Source organism: Corapipo altera, unplaced genomic scaffold (assembly GCF_003945725.1).
Source record: "Corapipo altera isolate COAL_440 unplaced genomic scaffold, ASM394572v1 201, whole genome shotgun sequence".
Taxonomy (NCBI): Eukaryota; Metazoa; Chordata; class Aves; order Passeriformes; family Pipridae; genus Corapipo; species Corapipo altera.
In genome coordinates, this window is record NW_020884940.1 from 2,397,124 (window position 1) to 2,411,137 (window position 14,014).

The 14,014-nt window shown below is 49.9% G+C and overlaps 2 protein-coding genes across 4 annotated transcripts in view; one reads left to right on the top strand and one right to left on the bottom strand.

The window, feature by feature from the left end:
- Nucleotides 1-32: 32 nt before the first annotated feature.
- Nucleotides 33-10,226, top strand: MTFR1L (mitochondrial fission regulator 1 like). 2 transcript variants are annotated; one of them, XM_027661309.1, is made up of 8 exons: nucleotides 33-114; nucleotides 238-331; nucleotides 1,672-1,776; nucleotides 2,461-2,570; nucleotides 3,431-3,642; nucleotides 5,831-6,143; nucleotides 9,276-9,401; nucleotides 9,689-10,226. In XM_027661309.1, exons 2-7 carry the CDS (start codon nucleotides 317-319, stop codon nucleotides 9,379-9,381), a joined length of 861 nt encoding a protein of 286 aa, XP_027517110.1. In that variant the 5' UTR covers nucleotides 33-114; nucleotides 238-316; the 3' UTR covers nucleotides 9,382-9,401; nucleotides 9,689-10,226. The 2 variants fall into 2 exon arrangements, with proteins under 2 accessions (XP_027517110.1, XP_027517109.1); XM_027661308.1 differs by having other exon boundaries at nucleotides 37-114; nucleotides 9,276-10,226.
- Nucleotides 10,227-10,618: 392 nt separating this feature from the next.
- LOC113955612 (membrane progestin receptor alpha-like) overlaps nucleotides 10,619-14,014 on the bottom strand; it is an 8,707-nt gene continuing 5,311 nt past the window's right edge. Inside the window, exons 2-4 of one of the 2 annotated variants that reach the window (XM_027661301.1) lie at nucleotides 13,825-13,925; nucleotides 12,990-13,125; nucleotides 10,619-11,751 (exon numbers count right to left, since the gene is read on the bottom strand). In XM_027661301.1, coding sequence (XP_027517102.1) covers nucleotides 10,901-11,751; nucleotides 12,990-13,125; nucleotides 13,825-13,914 — 1,077 coding nt within the window. In that variant the 5' untranslated portion in view covers nucleotides 13,915-13,925 and the 3' untranslated portion in view covers nucleotides 10,619-10,900. Of the gene's footprint in view, nucleotides 11,752-12,989; nucleotides 13,126-13,824; nucleotides 13,926-14,014 lie in introns of those variants that run through there. The other variant, XR_003530604.1, reaches the window with a different exon arrangement.

Below are 14,014 nucleotides of genomic sequence, written 5' to 3' on the forward strand. Positions count from 1 at the left end.
CGGCGCCTGCGCTGCGGCCCCGGAAGGGCGAGGGGCGGGTTCTGGTTCCGGGCGATGGCGGCGCAGGGCCCGGGAGCGGCGCTGGGAGCGGGGCCGGGCCGCGCCCACCCCCAGGTACGGCCGGGAGCGGGGCCGGGAGCGGGGCCGGGAGGCGATGGGGACCGGGGGGACTGGGGGGAGCCGGGCTGGGGCCGCCCCGGCGCTCCCGCAGCCCCTCGGTGTGTGTGTGTGTTGCAGTGAGACGCGGCGGGGGAGCGGGGTACGATGAGCCCCGGCAGCCGCAGGAGCCAGCGCTGAGCCCGCCCCGGCCGCGGACATGGACGCGGAGGCCGTAAGTGAAACGGGGCCGGGACACCGGGAATTGGCCCCGGGAACTGCCCCCCGGCACCTGCCCTCGGGCATCCACCCCCGGCATCTGCCACTGGCGCCTTTCCCTGGCACCAGCCCCCGGCAGCTGTTCCGGGCCACTGCCCCGACAACTGCCCCAGTGCCTGCCCCGGCACCTTCCCCCAGCCCCTGGCACCGACCCCAGCAACTGCCCTGGGAACTGCCCCCGGCACCAGCTCGGGCCACCAGCCCCGGCATTCACCCTGGCAGCTGCCCTGGCACCAGCCCCAGCAACTGCCCCAACACCCTCCCCAGCACCAGCCCCCTGCCAGAGATCAGTCCCAGCACTCACTGCACCCCCAGCTCAGAGGTGCAGTTTAAAACACACACTGGGAGTTTCAGATCTGGCTGCACAGAGCTCGGTGCAGTGTCACTGACTGCACAGTGACTGCCTGGGCTCGGTGTGCGGAACGAGCTCCGGCAATCAGTGAATTAATGGGTGTGTCGTGGCCCGAGCAATAAAAGCTGTTTGGATTCCCGTTTGTCCTGGTGGTATTTGCTGTCCAGAGCCTTGTGCTGCCTCCTGGCACAGGAGCCTGTGACAGCGTAAAATGGGCAGGGGGGAAGAGAACTTCACCTTTTGGGTCCAGTTCAGTGTCCAGAGATCACTGAAACATTTGCTGTCTCTGAAAACACCCACCAAGGCTGTTCTCCATGGCCCTTGGTTGGGAGTGGTGTGGAATAGATTTGTCACTTTGCTGTCACCAAAGAAATGTTCAGTCTTATCCCAGAGTCCCAGAAGGGGTCGAGTTGGAAGAGACCACTGGAGGTCACTTGGTCCAACCCTTCCTGCTCAGGCAGGGTCTCCTAGAGCAAGTTCCTCAGGATCATGTCCAGGTGAATCTCTCCAGGGAAGGAGACTCCACAACCACTCTGAGCAACTTACCAGTGCTGCTCGTAGATTATGTGAAGGCAAGAGTGTCCCTTTAAATAAGTCTTTAGTTGATCTTATTTTCCTTCTGGGCCCGTGATGTGCCACTGTTTTCCTCCTTTTGCCAAGTTTTCATTTGTCACTCAGTGCCTGTTACTGAGTGGTTTTAGTTTGAAAATGCTACACCCATGTTCAAAATGCTCCTGTATCATATGACTTCGTGTATGTGAAGCTGAAACACAGTTTTATGGAATGGGGCCCTTAGTTATCAGCAGGTTCCCAATTAAAAGTATCACTGAACAAATAAAGTCAGAGATCAGACTCTTGATAGTTTAGGAGAATTTCCAATTTAATAAATTTCGAGGAGGGCAGCAGACCTGAGGTGCTAATTCTGTCACGTGATTGTCTTGCAGACAATCCCCATCTGGCAGAACAAGCCCCATGGCTCAGCACGCAGCGTGGTCAGGATGATCGGGTCAAACCTCCCTCTGAAACCCTGTCCCAGAGCCACCTTCGAGGTAAGTGGCTCGTGGGGTCTGGGGGTGGCTGTGGGAGCTGCTGTTCTGGGGCAGGACAAGGCAGTGCCTGTTTGTCACTGCACACCCACACGGTTGTAGCCACAAAACTTGTTGCAGTACAGCTAATTTTAAGATTTTTTTTTTATCCTTAATTTTTCCTTTTATCCTTAATTCTGTTCTTGGAAAGCGACCCTTGGCAACTTGAGGAAATACCTCCTCAGACAGTGCCTGAGGAACAGGTTTAACCAGCTGGAGGGGATGGAAACTGTGGAGCTGCTGACTCAGTGCTTTGTTGTGTGACCTCCAACAGGCCTCGTGCCCTCTGGGCCTGTTTCCTAAACAGTCAGACGGGGTTTATGGAGGCACTGACGTCACTGCTGGAGCTCAAGGACAGCCCTGGGACTTGTAGTGGCAAAGTGTTGCACGTGGCCTTGGCAGTGTCTGGGCTGGATCAGGTGTCCCTTCCTGCCTCAGACACGCACCAGCACACCAGGAACACGTTCAGGAGCCAAGCCAGGGAAGCACAAGAGTTCCCAAACCCGATGGTGTTGCTGTTGTACATCTGACAGAGGCAGCTGCTGCTCTGTTGCTGAGGGGATGGGCTCTGCCAGCTGGTGCAGCACATTTTGGGTGGCTTCAGGAGACAGAAACACCGTCTCCTTAACAGTATTTTCTTCTTTTTAGGTTCTACCAAGTGTTTCAGATCTCTATTTAAATGATGTGCCCCCAGTCCCCACCTTGGCTGACATTGTGTGGATCGCAGCAGACGATGAGGAAACGTATGCCAGAGTCAGGTTGGTTCCTCTCCCTGTCTGCAGGTCCCTGTTTTTATCCCCTGGTTTGTTTTGCACAGCTCAGGCCAGGCATTGATCAAATGGTCACAACTTCCAGTCCTCACAGGCTCTGATGTGGTGCCTGTTGAAAGACATTTTTCCCAAGAGAAGGGGATAAAAAAAATTACAAAGGACCCCATGAAGAGTTCCTGTAGGAAGTGCCACGAGTCTGTGCCGTGCCATTTTTTACTCACTGGCTGATCTGTGCAGAGTAACCCCCTGATCTAGGATGGTTTCTGGTTAGGAAGTTGGAGAGTTGAGTTCTCACGGGACTGAAATGTTCTGCCCTCAGGGGGTTTGTTTCTGGCCAGTGGAACTTCTGTCCTCGAGCAGGGCAGTGCTGACAGGTGTCTTGTGAAAGAGAAAACAGGCTTTGGAGTCAGAGGCAAATGTTCACTGGTAAGTGACATTTCCCATGTGCCCCCAGCATGGGGACACAGTCACCAGGAGAAAGGTGACTTCAGACCATGTGAGCACACACAGACCTTCATCCCTGAGTCCTCTCACCACATCTTGTGCCACTGGGTCATGATTTCTGTGACAGACTTTCACAGAATCCCAGACTGGTTTGGGTTGGAGGGGACCTTACAGCCCCTCTCATTCCACCCCCAGGGGCAGGGACACCTTCCACTAGATCAGGTTTGCTCCAAGGCCTGTCCAAGCTGGCCTTGAACACTTTCAGGGATGGGGCAGCCACAGCTTCTTCTGTTCCTTGTTAATTCACTGTGTTAAAAGCTCCTGCTGCCCTCAGTGGAAGCCCAGCATTGTTGTCACAGAGGGGTTTGGACCCTATAAATGCCCAGCAGGTTTTTGTCCCCCAGGAGCGACACTCGCCCGCTGAAGCACAAGTGGAAGCCGAGTCCCTTCACCGTGATCCAGCGGAACGCCTCAGTCCCCAACCTGAGGAAGCAGGAGGAGAAGCTGCTCGCCCTGAAGAAGCCTGGCTTGCCAGCCCTGAGCCGAACCACGGAGCTCCAGGATGAGCTGAGTCACCTCCGGAGCCAGATCGCCAAGATAGTGGCTGCAGAGTCAGGTAGGGCCATAATGAGCTTTGTTCCTCTTGAAGGCTGGAGCTCCTGAGCTCTGTTATTTCCCCTGTGCACTCCAGACTCATCCCAGCCAAGCCATGTCTGCTCTGGGGGCAGCTCAGGGCTGGGTCTGTGTTTAGAGCTTTGTGCCTTTCACTGGAGGAATTCCAGCTCGTTTTTAAGAAATCCCAATTCCTGCTTCGTGGCTGCATTTGGAGGCACCATGTTCCATGAGAATGTTGGTGTGTTCTTGCCATTCCTGCTCCAAGCTGGCCATCAGCACAAGGGTTCTGTCTTGATTTGAGTAGGAGGGAGGTGTTGGTGTTTGTTTCTGTGCAAATGACAGAATTTTTTGCCATTTCTGTAGCAAAACAAAGCCAAAAAAGTTACTGGGGGAAAATCTCTGCTGGAGTGATTTCTTTCCTTTTTTTTTTTTTTTTAGTAAAATTTTATGCAGTTAAAAGCCATGACTTAGCCTCAAAGCTGAACTGTGAGGAAAGACTTTATACTTCTCTTCTTTTTTTGGCTTTTCCCATGCAGTCAGCCCTAAAAATGTGACACTGTTTGGTAGGATACAAATCCAAGTGGTTCTACAGGTCTTGCTGCAACAGTGGCTGCTTCAGAGTGTGTGACTAGTGAAGAAATACTGGTGTCTGTGAGTGGAGAATTCAAAAGGCAGAGTTTATCTCCCAACTCAAAAAATATGGGAAGTTTTGCAGACTAAAGGAATTTAGTCCTTTCTGAAGACAGTTTTTCTTAAAAGCTGCGTTTCTTTTATGCAGAACATTTTGCCAGGTGACAGCTGTGCTGGGGCTGCTTTCCAGGGGAAAAGAAGGACCTGTAATTCTTCCCATTACTTTAAAAATTGTGCCACATTTTAAACACAATAACCTCAACCATGCAGGGAACGAGCATAAAATGAGGCAGCACAGGTGTCCCCTCCAGAGAGGCTGTGTGTGCCCTCATCCTTTTTTGTGCAAGATCAGAGAAATTGAAGTAGAAAAAAAGAAAGTCTGTGATTTTTTTTCCTTCTCGGTGTTGTCTCAGCTCTGCAGTTGGTTAGAAAAGTCTGTTTAAATTCAAGGAGGGTAATAATGAGGGAGAATTAGAGATGCAGATGGGAGAAAAAGGATTTAATCATTTAATACCTTTGTCTTCCCCCTGCCCAGTGCTGGTGTGAGAGAACAGCTCGGATCGACTCTCAGTCAATAGCAGGAGCAGTGATTTAGAGCCTTTGCTGCAGCTCCTCATCTGATGCAGGAGATAAGCACTTAGGAGGCTTATTTTGGAAAGACTGATGTCAAAAAAAGAAATACTGTGCACTCTGCTTTATTACCTACTGTTAGAGACATCCCTTAATTGGGAACTGATGACTGTCTCGAGGCCAAGGGCATCAGTGCTTGGAGGTACAGTTTATTTCCAGTGCCTGAAGGTTCTTCCAAGGAGATGTGCCCTTGGCATGTTCCTGGGTTTGGATTGGTTTCCCTTGAAATTTTCCCTTGAAAATACCAAATCCATTTTCACCAAACACCGGGAATTCCTGTAGCTGTTGTTATCCTCACTGTGTTTTACATAAATCCCGTCTTCCCAAATAAATCCCATCCTCCCCGTGGGAATAGGTGGGTGCTGTGCACTGTGCTGATGGGAAGCAGAACAGGTCAGAACAGCTGCAGGTCACAGGGTGAGTGGTTGTGACCAGGTTGTGTGAAATCCTGGAGCTCCTGGGCAGGCTCTGCATTCCCACCAGGCATCGTGGATGTGGGGAAGGAGCCTGGCAGGAAAAGAAAGGCCAGGAGTTCTCAAGGCAGTGGAGGAAAAGAGGAAAAAAATTGGCAATTAAGACCTGAATCCTGACACAAGCTCCCTGGGTAACCCTGAGCAGCAGCTAAAATCTCTGATCCTCCTTTTTACACTTGTAAAAAAAAAAACCAGAAGAAGTAAACATCACCTGGCTTGTGCTGGGTTCAGGCTGGAGGGGTGATGGGCATGGCAGGAAAGAGATACATCAGGGGCTTGGTGGGATTAAAGGTGCTGGAGAAGGAAGCAGAGTGGCCGTGGAGGGTAGCAGAGAACTCTGAGGGGTTTGTTTTCTTGCAGAGGCCGACGGTGCCTCTTGATTTATATTTAGGGTAAAACTGTCCGGCGTGGTTTGGTGTGAGTTTGTTTATCCACCTCTGTTGTTTTCTTTTCCAGCTTCTGCTCAGTTAACACCAGATTTATTATCTCCAGGGAGTTCAAATGCATCTTCTCCTTTACATTGTTTTGGACCCTCTTTCCAATCCACCACTTCCTTTGTCATTAGCGATATCACGGAGGAGGAGGCAGAGCTGGAAAGCCCCGAGCTCCCGTCGGTCTCCCTGCTCTGCTCTGCAGCCTCTGAGAGCTGCAAGCCAGACCCAAAGGATCCTGATGAGGAAGACTCCGTGTCCCTCTCCAAGGCCAGCAGTTTTGCAGACATGATGGGAATTCTTAAAGACATTCACAGGATGAAGCAGAGCAAAGACTTGTAAGTGCTTCCTGAACTCCCTTTGATTTTATCTCTCTTTGGTTTTGGTGTTAAATCATTGTTTTCTGGACATTGCACTTGCAGCTGGTGCTGCTTCTTTAGTCGTGATTCAAAGGGAAATACCTGTTCAGAGCAGAACTTGATAACACATTCCTGGTTTTTTGTTTTAACCCTGGCTTACCCACCCAGAGAGGAAACAGTGGAGGAGGATTTAAACTGCTTAGCCCAATGTTTGGCTGTTCCAGCTTTTTCACCTGGCAAAAAGCTGTGTTTGCCCAGATGCCAGCCAGGACTGTGTGTGTTGGCAGCTTTCTGAGTGAGGAAGGGTCACAGCACCAGTGTTCCAGGTGCTGGTGCCAGCCCACCTGACATTCCCAGGCAGTTGGGAAGCTCAGCAGCCTTTCCAGCGTGGCACAGACAGGAATTAACACGTGGAGCTTCTCAGCTTCTCTGACTGTGCATCTGGCCCAGCCCTGAGTGTGGGCAGAGTGAGTTTGCACTTGTCTCATGACAAGTTAACACATTGATCATGAGAACTCCTGAAGCTGCTCCATGGCTGGGACAAGATTCTGCCCAGCTGAGCAAGTTCCTTCTTCGGTGTTGGCTGAAATCACAGTGAAGAAGTTCAGTCTCCACATTTTTCAGCCCAGCCATCATGTTGTGTGAGATTCCTGGCCAAAAATAACACCTGTTGTGTGATGGCTCTTCACAGTTTCTGTGCCTGGTTCGGCTTAAAAGGAATTAAACCCTCAGCACTGAGAAAATTGTGTAGTCACATGAGAGGAACATGTTCAGCTTCCACCCAGAGCATCGTGGGGGGGGTTACACCTCCATCACTCACCCCTTTCCTCTTGTTTTCCTAAGTGTTAAATATGACTCAAAGCTTAAACATTTGATTGATTTATATAAATGCCTGTCATGTGTCTTGGGGGTGAGGATTCATGGGCCACAGGTGAACTGCTCCTCTTCTTTCTTCCTGTCTGTTGCACAATTATTGATTTATGAGGCAAATGGAGAGAGGATTAAGAGAAATCTTGTATTTTGTGTGGCTCAGTCTGTTGCACAGCAGAATTATTGAATTTTTAGGCAAATGGAGGGAAAATTGAGAAAAATCCTGGGGTTTGTGGAGCTCAGCCACATTGACTCAACAGGGATTTGGGTTTGGCTTTTGGGAACTGTAACTGCCCCGTTCTCATGGTCACTCTGGTGTTGCAGGTACTTCATGCTGTGCCAAGGAGTGTTTTACCTGTACCAAAACCTGCACATTCACCTATAACAATGCAATTATCACTCTTCTAATCAGTGCAGGCTGCTGTGTCAGCCTCAGGCTCTCAGGGCAAGGAAACTGCTGCTGTCCATGCCAGGGGAACTGGGGGAAATCTGCATTCTTCAGAGGGGAGAAAAGAGCTTGTACAAATCCAGATTATGGCAGGGAGATCCAAGGCACTTCTCATCCATTCCTGGATGTGCCAACAAGGCTCCTGCAGAGTCCAGGATTCCAGCACTGGCCGAGTCACGAGGGGCTGGGGGGGAGGATGTGACAAACAGTGTGTGGGTGACAGGGAATGCTGCAACATAACAGGCCACAATTTGAATTTCCTCGATGGAATGTGTGAGAGAAGTCCTGAGGGATGAAGGTGTTTGATCCTGCTCTTCCCTGGGAGAGCAAGGGGATGGTTTGTGCTCGAGGAAAGGCTTTAATTCTGTTTAAAGTCACAGGAGATGGGGTGAGAGCAAAGATTTGATGCTGAGAGGAGGGGAGAGCTGCCAGATCCCTCCTCACAAGGTGGGCAGAAGGATGGGATCAGCAGGACCCCTTCTCCCTTGATCCTTGACTGATTATCCAGGGAATGCTGTGGCAGAAAGGCTGCTTCCTGCTGGAGCTGAACTGTTTTCCCCTCATCCCTTTCTCTGTCTCAGCCTCTGACTCTCCTGAATCCAGCAGTGACATCTTGGGGTTATTACAGCTTAATTAAAGCTGTCTGAAGAGTGGCAGGGAGTTGGAAAAATTCAGTTAATCACTGGTGTTTCATGACTTGATGAGATTTAATTCCTCACACACCCCTCAGTGCAGTTGTGGAGCAGCTCCCCCAGCTCTGCTGGGCAGCTCTGGGAACCCTGAGCAGGGTCAGGTGCTCTTTTAAGTGGATGAAAGTACCAGAAGATGCTTAAAGAGATAATTACATTGATGCCTCTCTGCTGCTCCTGTGCAGGACTTGGTGCTTAAACTCAGCCTTGGTGTTTAAACACAGCCTTGGAAGCTTCAGGAATAAGGGAGAAACTTGCAGAAATGTGCCTGTTTCAGCAAATCTGAATTACAGCCTGTTCCAGTGTCTTGTGGTAGAAATGCTCCAGGGGGATTTTTTTTTTTTTTTTCTTTTAGGAATGTTTAAAACACCAATAATGTTTTCTGAGCAAAGGAGGGCTTCAGCTATGAAAAAAAAAAAAAAAAAAGCTCTGAAATTATCATTACAGGTTGTGAACAAAACTGCAGTGAGCAATTCGTGATACCTGAGGGAAAAGAGCTGGGGTTTGGCTTCCTGTAAAAATAATCTGCTTCTAAAATGAGCTGCTTGTGTGAACTTGTTGGAAGGAGGAAAACTGCTCTTAGAATGCTGCAGAAAAACTCATGTAGTGGAAGGAAATGTGTACCAGCCCTGCTTTAAAATATCTGTAATCACCCATGTTTAAGTGGGAAATAATAAATCCATTGTGTGGCAGAATTAATGAAAAAATATATATAGTCCCAGTAGTTCACCTCAAACACCTCACTGCTTGCTGATTTGTGTTGAGGGGATGTAGGCTGTAAATAATTGATCAAGTTTTGGGTTATTTACTTGTTATTAGCACAGCTGAATAAAAATTATCCAGAGCTTTGATGGTGAGATTTTTTCAGGATCCCCCTTGAGCCACAACACGGGCTCCAGGTTTTCTGAGCCGACCTGAAAGGGCTGAATTTCAGCTGCTTTTTGTTGTTCTGTGATGTTGTTCTTGCACCTCCTTCACTTGTGACAACAGCTGATGGTAAAGGCTGCAGAAAAAAAACACTTGGAAGACTCCACCCAGAGCTGTTAATCATTAATTTTGGCACTTGCCTGTGCTAATGAACAGTGATTTTTGTCTCCCATGTAGAAACCGACCTTCCATGAAGGAGGAAGACCCGGCTGTTCTTATTGCAGAAGTTCTGAGAAGGAAATTTGCCCTCAAGGATGAAGATCTGGCCCTGAAGGAGAAATGATGTCGCTGTCATTCAGCTCTGTAAGCAAAAGTGTTATGCTCCCAAAATTTTTCTCCACAGTAGCTGCCTTCCTAAGGATTGAGCCTTCTGCCTCTTTTATTAATTAGACCTGGTTCCTGCACTGGACACTTAGGAAAGACCCTATGGATTTGATGTGTTTTCCATGTATTGTTATATTTAAGGAAAAAAAAAAATCTTTTTAAGAAGATGGAAATTCTTTTCCACCTGTGTTTTGATGTTGATTATTGATAAGGATCTTCTGGAGTGCTGCTGGATGATGTTCTTTCTTACCTACACTTTTCCTTAGGTTCCAATTAAGCCTCGTTACGATAGAACCAGTTTCCATTTCCAGTACAAACAGGACAAAAGCCTCCAGTTCTTTGTTCTGAGTGTGGTACAGAGCTGCTGAGAATAAGCTCATTACTGCTTCCAGGTCTTCAGGCTGTTGGATCAGAGTGGTAAAAGATGTTTTCCCAGTTACAGAACCCCTCGGTGGGGCGTGAGTGGATTTAGTGTGCCCTGAGTATTTAACTCACAGATTAGCCCACAGTTGCATGACAGAATGGCCTTAATTTCTTGCCAGTAACTTAATGTTTCATTACTAGTCCTTGTATTCCAAACCTGTGTTTTATTTAGCGTTCAAAAGGTCTATTTATTGATGCACCAATGCAAAGGGCCGGGCACCCCCCGAGAGCAGGGGAGGAGTTTGGCCTTGGCTGTGGCTGCAGCTCTCACCCACTGAAGAGTTTTTCCCTTCAGCTCCACCTTTGCTGCAATGTTCCTCATGGCTGTATTTAAAGTATGATTTTTTTTTTTCCTTTATATAAAATGGAGCCTTAATAAGACGATGATTGTCCTTGAGATGATTTAACGCGCTCGTGTTTGGGGGGGGGGGGGGGGGAATTTCGGCTGCTGCAGCTGAACAGACTCACAGGTGGCAAGGATTTTTTTCTTAACCCACCTTAATTTTCTTAACCAAGGGCCCTTGGCCCTTAAAAAATTAAATCATCATCCCCACCTTAAAAAATGAGAGGAGGCTTTGATGGCAGAGAACAGGAAGAGCATTGAAGGCTTAATCAGTTTTATAGGGAGTTAATCCAGCTCCTCCCCTCCTGGATGCACCCTGAGAGCCCCTGAACACTGGGATCCTTCTCCCTGTCCCCATAAGGCTCCTCTGCCCAAGGATTTTTGTGGGGATACACCTGCCTGTGGAGAAGATGGAGCTGTCACCAGGAGTCCCAGTGCCTGGGAATGTGCTCCATGTGCAGGCTGGACAGGAACACGGGGCAGTACTATGGGCTCTAATCCTGAGTGAAGCAGTCAAACCCCTTATAAATAAACTCCTTCAACATTTTATTTGTATTAAAGGAAAATAAAAAACAGAGAGGTGCTGCCTGTGGCTGCTGGTTATACTCTGCACACAGACACAGCAGGTTCACTTCCCAAATTCTGACAACTTTCTGACAACTCCCCCCCTCCCTCCTGCTGCACAAGAGCCCACACAGGACACTGAGGTCACTCACCAGTGTTTAATCACCCTGTTCCCTTCAGAATCCTGTGTGAACAGTAACTCAGGGCACAGCTCCAGCTGCTGCCCCTGGGGCTGGGTTGAGGCAGCACAGCTGGAACTGTCCCTGTGGGAAATGTCCCTGTCCCTGTCCCCGTGAGCAATGACCCTGTTCCCCTCCGAGTCGTGGCAGAAGAGCTCCCTGCAGGGGCTGTCCCAGCCCACCCTGGCCCCTGCCGTGTTCTGACCACGCTCTCTCAGGGGCTGAGCTCTCTCTGGGCTCTGTGGGGATGAACAAACCCCCCCAGGAACCCAGGGCCTGGCTCCTGGCACGGGATTTATATTCTCAGTCTCAGCAAAATCAGTTAAAGAATTAACACTACTCCACTGCTGTGGTTTCTTACTCTGCTTTGCACCAAGCCCTGGTTGGAAATCGAGTCCAGCCTTCACCTCCTGGCCCTCCTGTTTGGTTACCCCCCAGTCTGATGTGACACTGCTCCTTCCTGAAACCGTTTCTCCAGCAAATAACCGGGATTTGTTCCTGTGAGTGATGATCCAGGGGCCCTCCGAGTCCTGGGTGAAGCTGCAGCACCAGGAGTCCCCTCCTGCCCCACAGGAGGCTTTGCCCTGGCTCTGTGACTCCACTTGTAGCTCCAAGGAGTCTGGCAAAGGTGCTTTCCCTGCCCGGCCCTGGGATGTGACCTGCACCCCCTCCTCGGATCCAAAGGGTTGATCCTGGGCTGCCTCCATCCGTGGCAAGGCCAAGATCTTCACAGGGCAGGCAGCCAGAGGGACACCTGTGTCTTTACTGTCCTTATTTGGGGTGAAAGGAGATGGCCTGGAGTTTTCTTTGTCTTTTTCATCTGAAAGCAACACAAAATCAGTTAAAGCCAGAGCTGGCAGACACGTTTCTCAGGATTAGTCACTACCCACATTCCTCTACTCAGACCTGCCACTCTCTCCTGTGGCTTTGCTCTCCTTTGTGTATCCCTAAGGATTGTCCCAGTGCTGCCACCACCTCACAACAATCTATTTGTGCTGCAGAGGCTGAGCTGGAACAGCACCCAAAGCTCGGGGGGGGGGGGTTCACATCAGTCAGAGTCCCTCAAGCGAGGTCAAGAGCTGCATCTTCAGCTGCTCCAGCCCTTGGCTCTTCCACCTTCCTCCCTCAGCTTTCCAGGCAGGTCACCTCTAACATTCCCTTTAAAAGCAGCAGCTCAAGAGTCACTTAAAAAAAAAAACCCACAAAACTGCCCAGTGAAACTCTGCCTGTGCCTGTGTGGCCCCATGGAGGAACTGAGGCCCACATTTGCTTCTGAAACCATTGAATATAAAACCCAATACAAGTTCTCAGTATAAACCAGCTCCCCCTCAGTTCAGGATAAGTTAAAAGAATAAAACCCTCCAGCATCCTAAATCCTCCAGAACTCTGGATGAACACTCAGACACGCACAGGGAGTAAGTGAATGCAATCAATGGGGGGAATCAAATGGGAAAAAAGAGGAAAGCACAAACCATGTCCAGAAGGAGTAGGAATGATGACTCCAAAGCAAAAACCATCAATACCCCTGTCACAACACAGAAATTCTGTCAACCTGTGCAATTTCTGTAATGCCTCCTCTCATCTGCTTATTTCTAAACCAGTTTAATGCTGATGAACCAACTCTTACATAACTCACAACACACAAACAGCTCCAGAGCCCTGCTCTGCTGCTTTCTGCATCTGTTTCATTTCTCTCCATAGTTGTTAACTTGAGACCCCTGGAAAATCCCAGTTTTTTCAGAGCACAAAAAAAAAAAAACCAGCCTCAAAAGCACAGAGCTTGTGAGCTGGATTAATTACCTTAAATACTCCAGTTCCCCTGTGATGGGGGAACTGGCTCCATTAGGATTAATCACAGCATTCCTCAGAAAAGGCTTTGTCCAGCCCTTCATTAACAGCTGCACCTGCATTTGGATTAACCCTCCCAATAAAAGCCTTTCTGGGAGTTCAAACTTTTACTCTCTGCACTAGAAAATGCACTTTCCTGCCCAGCAAAGCTGCCAAGAGATACAGTGAGATGGGTTTGCTGTAACACCTGAAACTGCCTCCCCTCCTTACCTGTGTGGGAGCTGAAGAAGGTGGGGATGGTGGTTTGTTTGGTGCAAGTTTGGGGGGCTCTGCTCTGTGTGAACACCACCGAGGTGGGTTTCCTCTCCAGAATTCGGGTGGGTGCTTTTAGCTTGGCTGTGAGAGGCTGGGGGGTGGGGGGAAGAAACAAGGGAGAATGAATATATGAATACATATAAAAACAATTCCTCCTTCTTCCAGAGCTCCCACTTCTGCTAAACAGCAACACAGAATCATTTGGGTTGGAAATCACAGAATTGTTGGGGTTGGAAGGCACCTCTGGAGACACCCAGCCCAAGGCAGGGTCACCTGGAGCAGGTGACACAGGAACGTGTCCAGGTGGGTCTGGAATGGCTGCAGAGAGGGAGACCCCACACCCTCCCTGGGCAGCTGTTCCAGGCTCTGCCACCTCCATGGGAAGAAGTTCTTCCTCGTGTTGAGGTGGAAATTGTTGTGTTTTAGTGTAAGGCCACTGCTCCTTGTCCTGTCACTGGGCACCATGGAGGAGAGTCTGGCATCATCCTCTGACACCCCTTGGAGATATTTGTATGGATTAATGGGTATTTGTATGGGCTGACCTGATATTTGTATGGATTGATGAGATATTTGCACGGACTGATGGATCCCCTCCCAGCCTTCCCTTCTCCAGACTGACCAGGCCCAGCTCCCGCAGTCTCATCACAGAGATGCCCCGGACCCCAAAACGAATCTCAGATGACGGAGTACCACTATCAAACGTAGTGAAACGCTTCAGCTCTCCAACTCTCCGGGCTCACCCGACCCTTCGCAGCTCCCGAGACATCCCCGGTGCCCCCCCGGGTCTTACCGGCGCCGGTCTGCGCTTCAGCTCGGCCGTGTCCAGCCACACGCCGCACGCCTCGGCCGGGGCGGCGGGGCCCCCGCGCCGGCGCCTCATCCCGGCACCGTCCCCGGAGGTTCCGATTCCCGCTGGTTCCCAATTCCCGGCGGTTCCCAATTCCCGGCGGTTCCCAATTCCCGGCGGTTCCCAATTCCCG

What these genes read in the sequence shown, in the direction of transcription:
- MTFR1L (XM_027661309.1), top strand. An exon ending in GTCCCAGAGCCACCTTCGAG is followed by an intron (nt 1,777 to 2,460) that starts GTAAGTGGCTCG and finishes TCTTCTTTTTAG; the next exon opens with GTTCTACCAAGTGTTTCAGA. An exon ending in GAAACGTATGCCAGAGTCAG is followed by an intron (nt 2,571 to 3,430) that starts GTTGGTTCCTCT and finishes TTTGTCCCCCAG; the next exon opens with GAGCGACACTCGCCCGCTGA.